The sequence below is a fragment of the Ahaetulla prasina genome, chromosome 3, assembly GCF_028640845.1.
Source record: "Ahaetulla prasina isolate Xishuangbanna chromosome 3, ASM2864084v1, whole genome shotgun sequence".
Lineage (NCBI taxonomy): Eukaryota > Metazoa > Chordata > Lepidosauria > Squamata > Colubridae > Ahaetulla > Ahaetulla prasina.
The window spans coordinates 224,354,616-224,372,531 of NC_080541.1; the positions used below are offsets into that span (position 1 = coordinate 224,354,616).

Below are 17,916 nucleotides of genomic sequence, written 5' to 3' on the forward strand. Positions count from 1 at the left end.
GCTGGGGTAATGTGACTGGGTGTGTGTGGCCAACTTTTTTTTTTTTTGTACTTTTAAAAGCATTTTTTCCAGTACCTCTTCGGTCAAAGAGGTTGTAAAAAAAAATGCTTTTAGTAGCCTCTGACGTTCCCAGCTGAGTTGCCTGATCGTCAGAGGCTTTTTTTTTTCTTTTAAAAGCATTTTTTTTTTGGTGCCTTTAAAAGAAAAAAAAAGACTCTGACGATCAGGCAACTCAGCTGGGATCGTCAGAGGGGCCTTTTAAAAGCGTTTTTTCTGCAACCTCTTTGGCCGAAGAGCTTGTAGAAAAAAATGGTTTTAAAAGCTTCTGATGATCCTAGCTGAGCCGCGCGATCGTCAGAGGCCTCTTTTTTTTTAATTTTTAAAAGCATTTTTTGGGCCGAAGAAAAAATGCTTTTAAAAGTAAAAAAAAACAAAACACCTCTGATGATCACGTGGCTCAGCTGGGCATGGGGTGGGGGCAGGGATTTTTGCTACCGGTTCTCTGAACCGCTTGCCACCATCGCTACCAGATCGCGTGATCCGGTCTGAACCAGGAACATTTCACCCCTGATCTCATGACCTCGAGATACTGCAGCCGTCATAAGTATGAGCCAGCTGCCAAGCGTCTGAATTTTAATCACGTGATCATGGGGATGCTGCAAAGGTCGTAACTATGAAACATGGTCACAAGTCACTTTGTAACTTTGAACGGTCACTAAATGAATTGTTGTAAGTCGAGGACTATCTGTAGAGCTTTCCCACAAGTCGAGTTTTATATCTTGACTATAGGTAGTCTTCGACTTTATGACCGTAATGGAGCCTGTCCATTACCGTTATAAGTCAGGAGGATCGTAACGCAGGTCACCACTATGACTGAACTGATTTTACAAGTGTGTGTTTTTTTTCAGGAGTCCTTAAGTGGACCCATTGTTTGCTATTGTTATTATTGATTGATTGATTTGAATCCCATCTTTATTCTTTTTAAAAATAACTTAAAGCGGTGAACATGCCTAATATTTTTTCCTCCATTAAATTTCCCCACAACAGCCACCCAAAATCCAAGATTAATTTTTTTTTTCTACCTCAAGCACAAAGTTCAGAGGTCTTCAAGTAGAAACAAAGATACTTATATTCTTTTCTTTGATCAAAAAACCAATAAATTTAGCCATTTCTGCCAACTCCCATCAGCTTCTGCAGCCATTCGTCCTTGGTGAGAATCGAAGCGTCCTTCCATTTTTGGGCGTACAGTAGTCTTGCTGCTGTCTACCTATATAAGATCAAAGTTTTTTCCACTCCAAGTCTTTTTCCATTCAAAGACAAAAGAAAACTTTCTGGTTTCATCTTTAGCTTCGCTTTAAGATTGTTCTGTATTAAAATATGAATTTTACTCCAAAATTTATTGGCTTTAACTTTCAGACGGGCAATATTTCGTTATTGACAATAAAGTAGAATTTGCTCATCTGCGTGTGTGTGTGTGTGTGTATGTTTTCGTAGGTTTTCACGGGTATAGGTATGTAGGTTTTGGCATATTCGGGTCTTTTCCCGTGTAAGGTTGAAAGTATCTAGGCGACGTTTCGACGAGGTCTCACTCATCATCTTCAGGCTGGAGTTTTTGGCTTTGTGCATATGCGAGCAAAGATTTATCGAGAATTATTTATATATAAATTAATTTATTGAGATTATTTATAGAGAAACGGCAGTTATAGCCACGCTTTGCTCGCATAAGCACGAAGCTAAAAACTCCAGCCTGAAGATGATGTGTGAGACCTCATCGAAATGTCACCTAGATACTTTCAACCTTACACGGGAAAAGACCCGAATATGCCAAAACACACACACACACACACACGAACGTCCTTATTGTTAAAAGTCTAAATTCTCAGTCATCCAGGTTGTGGTTGCCTCTTGAAAAAAGGTGCTTTTTTCAAGAGGCAACTGGACTTTCTTGTTTTTTCTTTGAAGATGTTTCGCTTCTTATCCAAGAAACTTCTTCAGCTCTGACCGGATGGTGGGGAATGGAAGGATTTATATTCCTTGCAGACAGCTGGTCACTTGCATCCTTTTAGAGAGATGTTGAGGCCATTTGAAGGTTTTTCCGTGTCCTCAGGTTCACCCGAGTGGTGCAAATGGTTCCTGCAGTCTGCAATTTTTTCCCCTCTGGAAATCCATTCCTACTCCCACACCATTCCAAGGGACTTCATCCCAAATGATATAGCTAAAAGTCTGTAGAGATTCTCAGTCATCCAAGTCATGGTTGTCCCAAAGGTGTTTTTTTTTTCAGGAGGCAACTGGACTTTCTGGGTTTTTTTCTTTTGAAGACGTTTCGCTTCTTATCCAAGAAGCTTCTTCAGCTCTGACTGGATGGTGGGGAATGGGAGTATTTTTACTCCTTGCAGGCAGCTGCTCATTTGCATCCTTTTAGAGAGACGCTGAGGCCATTTGAAGGTTTATCTGTGTCCTCAGGGTCACCTGAGTTAGTGCTCCTGGTTCCTGCAGTCTGCAATTTTTTCCCCTCTGGAAATCCATTCCTACTCCCACACCATTCCAAGGGTGTTTATCCCAAATTGTAAAAAAAGTCGGTAGAGATTCTCAATCATCCAGGTCATGGTTGTCCCAAAGGTGCTTTTTCAGGAGGCGACGGGACATTCTGGTTTTCTCTTTTGGAGAACTTTCTTACTGTTGTTGCCCTCGTGTTCATCGTTTTGAAAAGCCAAAAAGATTCCAAGCAACCTGTGTGAGCGACGAGCCGCGCTGACCTCTTTACTTGGCTGGCTGTGCTACCTCGAGATCTGGGAACCGTTCCCAAAATGGCTGAATGGAACCCGTTGAATAAAAGTTGAGCAACGGCTGATGCAAAACCCATCTGTCTTTCTTCCTGGCTGCAGTGGAATTATATTTTATTAAATGTCATATTATATTTATTATGTTTTGAACAGGCAAAAGAAATACCGCCAGCTCTTGAGCACCTATGAGCACAGCTGAGCCCAAGATTTTACTAAACGAGACAGTGGTTGAGTTCAGTTTTTACCCAACTTCACGACCTTTTTGGCCATGGTTGTTAAGCGAATTGCTGCAGTTTTAGGGGAATCGTGCGGTCACTAAGCGAATCTGGCTTCCTCCATCGGCTTGGCTTGTTAGAAGCCGGCTGGGAAAGTCGCGAAGGGAGACTCCCCCTGACTGCAGGGTGTTGCAACTGTGATAAATAACGTACTTGCCATCGGCCCAATTTCGATCGTGTGACCATGGGGATGCTGCCATGGTCGTAAATGGGAGGACCGGTTGTAAAGTGACTTTTTCAGTGGTGGTATCACTTGCAACACATGCTAAACCAATGATTGTAAGTCAAGGACTACCTGTCTAAATCAGGAGTGTCAGACTCAAGGCCCACGGGCCGTGCTGGGTGCTTAGATCAAGGACCGGCGCGTGATGCCTCTGCAAATGAAAACACAGTGCGGAGGTGGGGCACGCGCGAAACACACACACACCCCCCTCACCTTGGGCTCCGTTTTCACTGCCAGAGGGCTGCAGGAGGCCATCCCGGGTGAAAATGGGGCTGGCGGAGGGCTATCAAAACAAACTAAAAACCGAAGGAGAAATCTTTCCCCTCTTGCATTTGAACATGCAAGAAGAGACAGGAAAGGAGAAAGGGAAAGAGGAAAGGCGAAGAAAAAGAAGGGAAGAGAGCAAGGAAGGAAAAAGAAGAAAAGAGGGGAAGGAAGAAGAGATTAGAGAATGAAGAGCAGCGGTTCTCAACCTGTGGGTCGGGACCCCGTTGGGGGTCGAATGACGATTTGCCAGGGGTCGCCTAAGACCATCGGAAATATGAGAAGTATACTTGCGAGTCGAAGAATCGCGCTCCAATGGTTGACTCCACAAGCCAGCTGCAGGCTCTTCAAATCGCTAGCCGAATTCGGCTTCAGGCGCGGTGAATTAAAAAAGAGAGAAATCTTTGCGCTGATGTCTCCCTCTCAAGCCAGCTGCAATCGCTCCCAATCGCTAGCCTAACCTGGCTTCAGGCACCATAAACTTAATAGGGGAGGAGTCTCCGCTTTAATGCCTCCGTCCTCAAGGCAATCGCAAGCAGTTCAGATCGCTATGTCTGCTTCAGGCGCGATAAATTCAAAACGAAAATAATTTTACGGTTGGGGTCGCCACATCGTGGGGAATTGTATTAAAGGGGTCGCCACATCGTGGGGAATTGTATTAAAGGGGTCGCCACATCGTGGGGAATTGTATTAAAGGGGTCGCCACATCGTGGGGAATTGTATTAAAGGGGTCGCCACATCGTGGGGAATTGTATTAAAGGGGTCGCAGCACTATAAAGGTTGAGAACCACTGATGAAGAGGGAAGGAAAAACAGGAAGGAAGGAAGATTATAATGAGAGCGAGGGAGGGTCTCAAGGAAGTCCTGCCTTAGCACTTGGCCACCACACGTGCCCCTGACATGAGTCCCGTGTGAGGCCCACCATGGCCATGCCGTTCCCTGGCCACGACCCACCCACCCCGGCCCTTCAAGGTCAAACACAACCCTGCCTCAGTGAAATCGAGTTTGACAGCCCTGGTCTAGATCAGTGTTTCTCAACCTTGGCCACTTTTTTAAGATGGGTGGGCTTCAACTCACAGAATTCCTCAGCCAACTTTACTGGTGGGAGGATTCTGGGAGTGGAAGTCCATGCATCTTCAAGTTGCCAACACTGAGCTGAAGATTTTCTACTCCAGAGTCGATCATTCTTGACCTTAAGAGGCCAAAGATCCGCCATTCTAATTGGATGGGACCTTGGAGGTCTTCTAGTCCAACCCCCTGCTCAAGGAGGAGACCCCTATACCAGCGGTCACCAACGGGTGGTCCGCGAGAAAATGTTGGTGGTTTACAGAAAAATTATTTGCATTTTTTAATATTGCACTAAATCAGGGGTCCTCAAACTACGGGCCCTGGGACAGATACGTGCAGAGAATCTCCCCCTTTGGGGTCTTTTTGTGTGGGTCGGAGGGGGGGGTAGAAATTCGGACGGGGGGGTCTGCTTCAGCCTCCTGGTGTGGGGCTTTGGGCGAAGGCTGGAGGGAAGCGCCGCTGGTGGCGAAGAACCGGAGGGCCTCGTTCCAGTGGGACAGCATCATGGCCTGGAACTGGTTGACCATCTCAGCCCGCTGAGCCTCCTGGCCTTACACTCCTGCAGGTCTTCCCTCTGCTTGGAAAGCCTATGCTCCTAGTCCTCAGTGAGGTGCTTCTATTAAACCTCCTCGGTCAGATCCAATTTGAACTGAGCTGTTTGGCCAACTCTTTCTCATGGTGGCTGCTTAGCCCCAACAACTGCTTCCTGTTGGGACGCTAAGGAGCCCGGGCGGACAGGTGAGGAGTGGTTGCATGGGGAGGGGTGAGTAGAGGCCGGCGAGACACCCCTTGATGTGTGACATTGAGCTGGCCACTCCCACCCATTCACATGACCACTTAGCCACGCCCACCCAGCTGGTCATTTGGCAGATCATATTAGTGGTCCGCGGGATGTAGAATTATGAATGTAGTGGCCCCTGACGGCCGAAAGGTTGGTGACCCCTGCCCTATATCATTTCAGACAAATGGCTGTCTAATCTCTTCTTAAAAACGTCCACAATTCCTGGAGGCAAGTTGTTCCACCGGTGAATTGTTCTTATTGTCGGGAAATTCCTCCTTAGTTCTAGGTTGCTTCTCTCCTTGGATTAATTTCCATCCATTTTTCCTTGTCTTGCCTTCAGGTGCTTTGTGGGAATAGGTTGGTTTCCTTCTTCGTGGCATCACTTTTCTTCTCCATTGTCTTTGCTAAGCTATTTTACGATCAAATTTCTTCCCTTTGGGGGAATCATTCCATGATCGTGGCAGGAAATGAACACTATAATCAGGTGCCTCCTCTTGGCCTAACTTCCTCTAACCTTGACAAAGGACAAAAGGAACAGGAAAGATAACAGCCTTGGCTCCTTCAGTGTCACCTTTGAACGTGTCATTTCTTGCCAGTGTGTTTGAATCTTGCAGGAACGGGAAGGTGCAGAACACAGAGTATCTACCATGCAACATAAAAAAGTATTAGGACTTAAAGTTTGATCTTCAAAGCTGCATTTGTGTCTGCGTCTGTCTTGTTGGGTCTTGTTTGATTCTGCAACCCAACAAGACAGACAGACTTCAGAGGATAATTAGAACCGCAGAAAAATCAATGGCTACCAACCTGCCTTCCATGGAGGACCTGTATAACTGCACTAGTCAAAAAAAGGGCTATGAAAATATTTACAAACCCTTCGCATCCTGGACATAAACTCTTTCAACTCCTACCCTCAAAACGACGCTATAGAGCACTGCACACCAGAACAACTGGACACAAGAACAGTTTTTTCCCGAAGGCCATCACTCTGCTAAACAAATAATTCCCTCAACACTGTCAAACTATTCACTAAATCTGCACTACTATTAATCTTCTCATCGTTCCCATCACCAATCTCCTTCCACTTATAACTGTAACTTTGTTGCTTGTATCCTTATGATTTATATTGAAATTGATTGTTTCCTGATTGCTTATTTGTACCCTATGACTATCATTAAGTGTTGTACCTTATGATTCTTGACGAACGTGTCTTTTCTTTTATGTACACTGAGAGCTAAATATGCACCAAGATAAATTCCTTTTGTGTCCAATCACACTTGGCCAATAAAGAATTCTGTTCTATTCTATTTGGCAGCTGAAAGTAATCTCCTCTGACAAAATTTAAGAAGACAGGCGATAGCAGGAAGTTGGACTAGAAGACCTCCAAGGTCCCTTCCAACTCTGTTATTCTAATTCTGATTTTCTAATGTGAGGCTTAATTTGGATATGGAGGCTTAGAAGACCAGCACAGGGAGTTGCCCTTGTAACCACCGCAATATTTCTTGCTTTCTGCAGGGGCTGTTCCCTAAGCTGCAATTCCCCTAGGCCGGGCAGGGGCCACGGGGACGTCTGGCTGGCCCTTGGGCTCGGAATAAGTACCCAGCGTGGGCCAGAAGGGCTGAAGAGGGCTGCCCATGCCGACCGTTTGCGAAGTGGGGAAGCAGGTAAGTTGCTGATCCAAACTCTGGTCATTCACAAAACCAGGTTAGCATTTCAAACTGCAAGGCAGTGTTCCCCAAATTTTCTGGCCCCATAGTCCGCTGGCAGGGGGGGGGGAGGGGAATGGTTTCACACATGCAACCTAGATCCCGTACAATGTCCTGGTGATTGGTACAAAGTCACCTAGCCAGCTTTCATGCCTAAGGCAGAACTAGAACTCACAATCTCCTGGTGATTGACCAAAGTCACCCAATTGGCTTTCATGCCTAAGGCAGGACTAGAACTCACAGTCTTCTGGTGATTGGCCCAAAGTCATCCAATTGACTTTCATGCCTAAGGCAGGACTAGAACTCACAGTCTCCTGGTTATTGGCCCAAAGTTACTGGAAAGCTGAGTCAGCCTTGAGCCGGTCAGAATCGAAGTCCCGACTGTGGGCAGAGTCAGCCTGCAATACCGCATTCTAACCACTGGGCCACCACGGCTTGACATCTATTGATGGGTTGAATGAATTTATTTATTTATTTATTTATTTATTTATTAATCACATTTGTATACCGCCCTATCTCCCGAAGGACTCAGGGCGGTTCACAGGCAAGTAAAAACATATAAATACAAATTAAAATAACAATTAAAAAACTTATTCTAAAAGCCGAATTATTAAAAAACAGTATAAATACTAAAACCCATTAAAAACCAATATAAATTTAAAATCTAGTCCAGTCCTGCGCGGATGAATAAATGTGTTTTAAGCTCGCGACGGAAAGTTCGGAGGTCCGGAAGTTGACGGAGTCCTGGGGGGAGTTCGTTCCAGAGGGTGGGAGCCCCCACAGAGAAGGCCCTTCCCCTGGGTGTCGCCAGACGACACTGCCTAGCTGATGGCACCCTGAGGAGTCCCTCTCTGTGAGAGCGCACGGGTCGGTGAGAGGTATGAATCCATCAGTCAATGAGCGAGTGAATGAATCAGTGAGTAATTGTGGAAGGAAGGAAGGAAGGAAGGAAGGAAGGAATGTTCTCTTCAGGGCCTCCCGAGGAGTTTGCTGGCCGAGACCCCTTGTTCCTCACTCTCTCTGTTTGGCTCCTCCCCTTTCCAGTACCCAGAGCCGCCGTACCCGGACAGACCCCTTCCAATGTCCCAGCATGAGACTTCTCCGGCTGCACTGCGGAGGGCCAGCAACCACCGACGGGCCAACCCCTGCTGCTTGTGCTGGTGCTGCTGTTGCAGCTGCTCCTGGTAGGTGCCTCTCACGCGGTTGGTGGTTCGGGGGGGGGCGGGGTTGGGTCAGCTCTTTCCTGGCGTGTGGTCTGCTCTTCTATACACGCACACATGCACACATGGACGCCTTTACAACTCCACCAGGGCTCTGCGTGCTTTGCAAGTAGTCCTCCCCTTACGATGTTCACTTAGTGAACCCTCTCTGGGGGTACTTATGATGTAATTCTGATGGCCAGGATATATATAAATAAATATATATACTATTTTTTCTATCTATCTATCCATCCATCCATCCATTTCTATCCATCTCTATCTATTACTTGTTGTGTCTCGTCCGATCTCACCACAGCCGGGGCCTTCTTATCTGCTTCCGAACACGGAGGAATGTCCTAGTATGCCTCCCGGCCCCAGCCCTGGCTCCATGCCCAGACAGGCTGAAGAGGAGGAAGTATCTCCAGCCCCCAGCTCTGACTCCATGCCCAGGCAAATGGAGCAACTAGACCCTCCCCCTCCTCCACAGCATGTGAGCCTGAGGGAGGTCAATTGCCAACAGCTGCAGACTGGAGTGACCCTCGCGTCAGAAGACTTGATAGGCGGAGGCAACAGAAGGAAGGGAGGGGCAGGCCTGGATAAGTGCTGAGTCATGGAGCCACACCCCATGGCCTATATAAAGGATCTGCTTTCTGGCATTCTCTGAGTCAGGCAAAGTCTAACATATCTTGCTGAAGTCACTTTCTGGTCTCCTGCTTGCCTTGAGGACTTTGCTAGGACTTTGGCAGAGCTGTAGAGGCACGCCTGATTCGGATTTCCCTGACCTGGCCGTCAGCGGAGGAGTGGGACACGACATTACTGTATCCATCTATCCACTTCTATCTCTGTCCATTTCTATATCTATCCTTTTTTCTATCCATCCATCCACCCATCAATTTCTATCCGTATCTATCTATCTATCTATCTATCTATCTATCTATCTATCTATCTATCTATCTATCTATCTATCTATCTATGTAGAAGCACGAAGCTGAAGCCTGAAGATGACGAATGAGACTTCGTCGAAACGTCGCCAAGACACTTCTAATTTTACGCGGGAGAAAACCCGAATAACCAAAGACCTACATACAAACACCCGTGAAAACCTCAGAAAACAACTATCTATCTATCTACCTACCTACCTACCTACCTATCTATCTATCTCTGTCCATTTCTATACCTATCTCCTTTTTATCTATCCATCCATTTCTATCTATCTCTATCCATCTTATCTCTGTCCATTACTTTACCTATTTCTTTTTCTATCCATCCATCCATCCACCCATCCATTTGATTAGTTTCAGCCCATTGCTTCTTGTCCTGCCTTCTGGTGCTTTAGTGAATAGGTTGATCCCCTCTTGTTTAAAAGAATAAGAGAGTTGGAAGGGACCTTGGAGGTCTTCTAATCCAACCCCTTGCTTAGGCAGGAAAAACATTCCAGACAAATTGCTGTCTATTTTTTTTTTAAATTAGTTTTTATTGAGTATTTTACATTTTTAGAACCAAAAACATAAAGGAAAAAGACAAAAACCGAAAAAAGGGGGGGAAAGGGAAAAAAGACATACGCATACATCCAAACATTAAAATACAAAATACAAAACAAAAATAACAACATGATATAATATTTTACAACTTTCTGCATCGACAGTTTCCTTTGCTATTAAATTCAGTTTTTCTAAATAATCCCTTATTCTTGTATAACCATATTGAGCATTAATAATAATAATATCAGAGTTGGAAGGGACCTTGGAGGCCTTCTAGTCCAACCCCCTGCCCAGGCAGGAAACCCTACACCATTTCAGACAAATGGTTATCCAACATTTTCTTAAATTTTTCCAGTGTTGGAGCATTCACAATTTCTGCAGGCAAGTTGTTCCACTTATTGATTGTTCTAACTGTCAGGAAATTTCTCCTTAGAACTAAGGAGAAATTTGCTTCTCTCCTTGATTAGTTTCCATCCATTGCTTCTTTTTCTACCCTCAGGTGCTTTGGAGAATAGTTTGACTCCTTCTTCTTTGTGGCAACCCCTGAGATATTGGAAGACTGCTATCATGTCTCCCCTAGTCCTTCTTTTCATTAAACTAGGCATACCCAGTTCCTGCAACCCTTCTTCATATGTTTTAGCCTCCAGTCTCCTAATCGTCTTTGTTGCTCTTCTCTGCACTCTTTCTACAGTCTCAACATCTTTTTTACATTGTGGTGACCAAAACTGGTTGCAGGATTCCAAGTGTGGCCTTACCAAGGCTTATAAAGTGGTATTAACACTTCACGTGATCTTGATTCTATCCCTCTGTTGATGCATTCTTATATACAATTTTGTTATATATAGTTACATCCTGTATATGGACATAGTCAGTATTTTATCCTTACCAATATTCAATACTCTTAGATTTCAATTAGTCAAAATTTACATTTCTCGTTTTGATTTCTATTTTCTAGCCACGTGTAGAATCTGTTCCACACTTTGTAGTAATTTGAATCATCTTTTTCTTTAACCTCCAGTAGTCCTTCTTTTCATTAAACTAGACATACCCGGTTCCTGCAACCATTCTTCGTATGTTTTATCTTCCAGGCACCTAATCATCTTTGTTCGTTTTTCTCTGCACTCTTTCCAGATTCTGTACATCTTTTTTATAATGTGGTGACCAAAACTGAATTCAGTATTCCAAGTGTGGTCTCCTTAAGGCTTTATAAAGCGTTATTACTAACTTTGAATGCTCGCTCAAGGTTGAGGACTACCTATACTTGGCAATGCAAGTGGAAATATTCTCCTGTCTCTAGACTTTCTGGCTGGCTAAACATTGAGGGTACCCTGACATCTACTGGCCAAATCAAACCAGATCAGACTCCAAATTCAGGCAGAAAAACAAACAAAACCGGGAGTCACATCATTACCCTGTTAATTCGGATTCCATTTGCAGACAATCAATTATTCTTAGTTAGTTTTCACTGGTCCACTTAGCAGTCTGGGGATCTGGATATAACCAAGGCTATGACTGCACGCTTGGTTTCTCTTTGCTAATTGAGCAGCCTCCTGCGGCCTCCATTGAATTTGATGCTCTCATTTTCAACTGGTTTTGCAACAAGAATAGAATAGAGTAGAGTAGAATAGAATAGAATAGAATAGAATAGAATAGAATAGAATAGAATAGAATAGAATAGAATAGAATAGAATAGAATAGGAATATTTATTGTCACTTTGAATGTACACTAATCGGCATACATTAAAATGAAATTTCATTGCATATAACTCTAAAAGGAGTGGTGAAATCCAAATTTTTTTACTACTGGTTCTGTGGGCATGGCTTGGTGGATGTGGCAGGGGAAGGATATTGCTAAATCTCCATTCCCACCCCACTCTGGGGCCAGCCAGAGGTGGTATTTGCCGGTTCTCCAAACTGCTCAAAATTTCCTGCTACCGGTTCTCCAGAACCTGTCAGAACCTTCTGGATTTCACCCTTGTCTCAAAGGGTCTCTACCTCTAATATAAACATAAACATGACAAGATAAAGAAATAAATTCAAAATTATGCATGTACCCACATATATTATATGACACGGAGAAACAACAGAGTCTAGTTCGGATGTGTATATATATATATATATATATATATATCTTCCCCACACACACGCTTCACAGTCTGTTTCTGTTATAAGCAGTAACCTGAATGACAGGAAGCGAACTTCCTATAATTCCTATAATCTTCTCTGCTGTCCTCACCACTCTCTGTATGGACTTTCTATCTGAGGTGCTGCTGCCACCAAACCCAACAGGGATGCAGTTTGTTAAAACACTCTCAGTTGTGCCTCTGTAAAATGTGACCAGGACAGAAGGAGAGAGAGTTGCTCTTCTCATCCGATGCAGGAAATGCAAACGCTGGTTTGCAAGCTTCACTAAGGATGACGTGTGGAGAGACTCAACATTTGTGATAGATCTCGCTTGTAATCAGCCCAAGAAAATTGAAACGTCTTCTCCTTCCTGAGGTCGTCAGTTGCTTGAGAAATCCTTCACCTAGGCCAGTACTTTTCAAATTTGGCAACTCTGAAGATGTTTGGGATTTCAACTCCCAGAATTCCCCAGCCAGCAACCAGCCTAAAGCAGGACTAGAACTCACAATCTCCTGGTTTCCAACTTGAAGCCTTAATCACTAGACCAAACTGCCTTGCTTGAATGCTTTAAAACAGGGGTCTCCAACCTTGGCAACTTTAAGTCTTGTGGACTTCAACTCCCAGAGTTCCTCAGCCAGCTTTGAAGTCCACAAGTCTTAAAGTTGCCAAGGTTGGAGACCCCTGCTTTAAAATATAGCCATACAGTTAATCCTCGACTTACGATCACAATGGAGCCCACAACGTCAGTTGCTAAGCACGACGGTTGTTCAGCGAGTTTCGTCCAATGTTACGACCTTTCATGCCACGGTTGATAAGTGAATCGCTACAGTTACAAAGTTAGTAACCCGGTTGTTAAGTGAATCCGGCTTCTCCATTGATTTGGCTTGTCACGAAGATCGCAACCGTCAGAAATATGAATATAAATATGGCCAAGTGTCTTGAATTTTGATCACCTGACCCTGGGGATGTCGCAGTGGTTTTTTAAGCGTGCAAACCAATCCTAAATCACTTGTTTCAGTGCCATTGTAACTGTGAACGGTCAGTAAGCAAACGGTTGTAAATCAAGGACTACCTGTAATTGATAAAGCCATGGTGTTTGATTCAGATCTTCTTCAGAAATTCTTATTTTCTCTTAGATGATTTATCCTTTCTTTGTGGTGGTTCTGGCTTGCTTTTCCTTTTCTCTCTCCTTCTTTTCTTGTTTTAGGTAGGTGACATGATTAGAAGTTAGGTAGAATAGCAAGAAAACGTCTTTTAATAAAGGGTGACATGATTAAAAGTTAGAAGATAGAAATAAGAGAAGGCGGAATATTAGTGTATACACTTGTATACACTACAGAGGAATTATTGAGTCTGTCATTTGCACCTCTATAACTGTCTGGTTCGGTTCTGCAACCCAACAAGAAAGACACAGACTTCAAAGGATAATTAGAACTGCAGAAAAAATAATTGCTACCAACCTGCCTTCCATTGAGGACCTGTATACTGCACGAATCAAGAAGAGGGCCGTGAAAATATTTACAGATCCCTCACATCCTGGACATAAACTGTTTCAACTCCTACCCTCAAAACGACGCTATAGAGCCCTGCACACCAGAACAACTAGACACAAGAACAGTTTTTTCCCGAAGGCCATCGCTCTGCTAAACAAATAATTCCCTCAACACTGTCAGACTATTTACTGAATCTGCACTACTATTAATCGTTTCATAGTTCCCATCACCAGTCTCTTTCCACTTATGACTGTATGACTATAACTTTGTTGCTGGCAATCCTTATGATTTATATTGATATATCAATTGTGTTGTAAATGTTGTACCTTGATGAACGTATCTTTTCTTTTATGTACACGGAGAGCATATGCACCAAGACAAATTTCTTGTGTGTCCAATCACACTTGGCCAATAAAAATTCTATTCTATATAATAAAAGCAATAACAAGAGAAAGCATGAAATAATTGAATAATGACAGATTGCAACTTAACATAAATGTGTATCATTATTAGAAATATATAAGTTGATTGAATAGAATAGAACAGAATTTTTTATTGGCCAAGTGCAATTGGACACACAAGGAATTTGTCTTTGGTGCATATGCTCTCAGTTTACATAAAAGAACAGGTACCTTTTTCAAGGTACATCACTTACAACACTTAATGATAGTCATAGGGTACAAATAAGCAATCAGGAAACAATATCAATATAAATCATAAGGATTGCTAGCAACAAAGTTACAGTCTTACAGTCATAAGTGGAAGGAGATGGGTGATGGGAACGATGAGAAGATTAATAGTAGTGCAGATTTAGTAAATAGTTTGACAGTGTTGAGGGAATTATTTGTTTAGCAGAGTGATGGCATTCGGGAAGAAACTCTTCTTGTGTCTAGTTGTTCTGTGTGCAGTGCTCTATAGAGTCAGTTTGAGGGTAGGCATTGAAACAGTTTATGTCCTGGATGTGAGGGGTCTGTATATATTTTCACAGCCCTCTTTTTGACTTGTGCAGTATACAGGTCCCCCATGGAAGTTAGGGTGGTAGCAATATTGAATGTAATAACTATGATTAATTCTATCAGTTTTATTTTGGTCGTTTTGGTCGCCACGATGTAAAAAAGATGCTGAGACTCTAGAAAGAGTGCAGAGAAGAGCAATAAAGATGATTAGGGGACTGGAGGCTAAAACATATGAAGAACGGTTGCAGGAACTCGGGATTTCTAGTTTAATAAAAAGAAGGACTAGGGGAGACATGACAGCAGTCTTCCAATATCTCAGGGGTTGCCACAAAGAAGTGGGAGTCCGGCTGTTCTCCAAAGCACCTGAGGGTAGAAAAAGAAGCAATGGGTGGAAACTGATCAAGGAAAGAAGCAACTTAGAATTAAGGAGAAATTTCCTGACAGAATAATTAATAGATGGAACAACTTGCCTGCAGAAGTTGTGAATGCTCCAACACTGGAAATTTTTAAGAAAATGTTGGATAACCATCTGTCTGAAATGGTGTAGGGTTTACTGCCTGGGCAGGGGGTTGGACTAGAAGGCCTCCCAAGGTCCCTTCCAACTCTGTTGTTATTATTACGTTATTATTATTATTTGTATTAGAATGTATGACACCCGGGTGCCACACTCTTAACGCATTATTTATTAAAAAATAAAAAACTTTTCTTAAAAAATTGTAATTTTCTCTAAAAAAAGTCTGCAGAGATTCTCAGTCATCCAGTCATTTTTGTCCCGAAAATGCTTTTTCAGGAGGCAACTGGACTTTCTTGGTTTTTCTTTTTTTTTTTTTTTTATAAAAAAGTTTTATTTTTACAATTATATCAAATAATTCATCCAATGTACAGTTATATACAATTATTTATTATTTTATTTATTTATTATTTAAATTTTTATACCGCCCTTCTCCCGAAGGACTCAGGGCGGTTTACAGCCAGATAAAATAAACAGTACTATTAGAAAATAAATACTATTAAAATACCACTAAAAAACTTATTCAATTTGGCCGCAATTAAAATTTAGCAAATAATAAAACCCATTAAAAACCCATTAAAACCCATTAAAACCCTTAAAACCCACAATTTAAAACTAATCCAGTCCTGCGCAGATGAATAAATGTGTTTTAAGCTCGCTGACGGAAGGTTCGGAGGTCCGGAAGTTGACGAAGTCCTGGGGAGTTCGTTCAGAGGTGGGAGCCCCCACAGAAGGCCCTTCCCCTGGGTGTCGCCAGACGACACTGTCTCGCTGACGGCACCCTGAGGAGTCCCTCTCTGTGAGAGCGCACGGGTCGGTGAGAGGTATCCGGTAGCAGTAGGCGGTCCCGTAAGTAACCCGGCCCTATGCCATGGAGCGCTTTGAAGATGTTCACCAAAACCTTGAAGCGCACCCGGAAGGCCACAGGCAGCCAGTGCAGTCTGCGCAGGATAGGTGTCACACGGGAGCCACGAGGGGCTCCCTCTATCACCCGCGCAGCTGCATTCTGGACTAACTAACTAATTAGTCGGGCTTGCCCAGTCACCACCCCCCTTTTTAACACTCTTCCCTCTTCTACCTTCTTTTACTTTCCAAACCTTCCTCTCCTTCTCTTATCTACATCCTCTCCTCCCTCCACCCTCCACCTTCCTTCTCCCTCTTCTACCCCTCTTCCTTCCTTTTCTCCTCTTTCCTACCTCCTACTCTCTCTTTTCTCCCTCCCCACCGTTCTAAAATGGTAACTGGGCAGACCCGACCCTACATTAATTATATTTATACATCTTCAATAATCCCTGTACATTAACCATCACTCCATCTCTATCCTCAACCCCCAATTCCCTCCCCTTACCCCCACCCCCACCCCAACTTCCCAGAACAAAATGCAGGGTATCAAAATTAACAATCATAATCTAAAATAATTCCTAAATTATAATCTCTAGTCACTCCACACTTAATCACACTCTCAATTCCCCTCTCCTTCAGAAATATATCTAATACAAAATATTTCCTAAATTTACTCATATGCTATTTGATATTTTTTTATCTGATACTTATTTTGAATGTAATCAATCCACATTTTCCATTCTAAAATATATTTTTCTTTGTATAATCTTTTCTTGGTTTTTCTTTTGAAGACATTTTCGCGTCTCATCTTATTTCTCTCTCTCTCTCTCTCTCTCTTTGGCATCGTTAGGAATGAAGACCGGGAAAGGGCGTGGAGAGCATCTCGCGAAACGAAATTGGAGACCATTCCAAACTGTGAATCCTGGTGAGATTCTTTTTCTGCTTGGCTGATGGGCATTCGCATAACCTTGCTTGAATCTGGCTGCAGATCGGGGCTGCGTTCACACCACAATCCTAACCAGGCCATTTGAAGATCTGGCCAGGTGGGGTTTGCACCACATGCTAAGCTTTTACTCAGGGGTGAAATGTAAAATTTGTTACTACCGGTTCTGTGGGCGTGGCTTGGTGGGGGGAGGTAATGTGACTGGGTGGGCGTGGTCAATTTTTTAAAAAAACTTTTAAAAGCATTTTTTCTACAACCTCTTCGGTCGAAGAGATTGTAAAAAAATGCTTTTAAAAGCCTGTGATAATCAGCTGGGATCACCAGAGGGAAAAAAAAGCTTTTAAAGGGTTCTGACGATCCCAGCTGAGTTGCCTGATCACCAGAACCTTTAAAAAAAATTTTTTTCTACAACCTCTTCGGCTGAAGAGCTTATAGAAAAAATGCTTTGAAAAGCTTCTGACGATCTCAACTGAGCCGTGCGATCATCAGAGGCTTTTTTTTTTTTTTTACTTTTAAAAGCATTTTTTTGGGCCGAAGAAAAAATACTTTTAAAAGTAAAAAAGAACCTCTGATGATCACGCGGCTCAGCTGGGCATGCGGGGGAAAGGGGGGGGCATGGATTTTTGCTACTGGTTCACCGAACCATCCACTGCCATTGCTATCGGATCAGACGATCCGGTCCAAACCGGGAGCATTTCACCCCTGCTTTTACTAGGGTTTGATTTTGTGAGTCTCCCAGAGTTGTTGGACGTTGGGGCGGCATACAACTAAACAAGACGCTCGGTTGGTTTGACTCAGGGTTCGAGGTTTATGGTGGCCTTTTGTGCTGTGTGAACTTGGCTTGCTTGGCAGGTTGAAACGTGTTGTGCAAACCCAGAATTGTCTATGGAGATTCTCAGTCATCCAGGTTGTCCCAAAGGTGTTTTATTTCCAAGAGGCAACTAGACTTTCTGTGTTTTTTTTCTTTGAAGACCTCAAAACGACACTATAGAGCACTGCACACCAGAACAACTATACACAAAAACAGTTTTTTCCCAAAGGCCATCACTCTGCTAAACAAATAATTCCCTCAACACTGTCAAACTATTTATTAAATCTGCACTACTACAGTATTAATCTTCTCATCGTTCCCATCACCAATCTCTTTCCACTTATGACTGTATGACTGTAACTTTGTTGCTGGCAATCCTTATGATTTATATTGATATATTGACCATCATTTGTGTTGTACATGTTGTACCTTGATGAAGGTATCTTTTCTTTTATGTAC

General features: G+C 43.2%; 1 protein-coding gene across 3 annotated transcripts in view; it reads left to right on the forward strand.

Annotated features, from left to right (window-relative positions):
- The window catches only part of RGS19 (regulator of G protein signaling 19), a 76,005-nt gene that overhangs the window by 45,310 nt on the left and 12,779 nt on the right, over positions 1 to 17,916 (forward strand). For all 3 annotated transcript variants that reach the window (XM_058174580.1, XM_058174579.1, XM_058174578.1), the window contains exons 2-4: positions 6,906 to 7,054; positions 8,141 to 8,280; positions 16,554 to 16,628. In XM_058174580.1, the coding sequence (XP_058030563.1) occupies positions 7,025 to 7,054; positions 8,141 to 8,280; positions 16,554 to 16,628 (245 nt within the window). In that variant the 5' untranslated portion in view covers positions 6,906 to 7,024. The remainder of the gene's footprint in view (positions 1 to 6,905; positions 7,055 to 8,140; positions 8,281 to 16,553; positions 16,629 to 17,916) is intronic.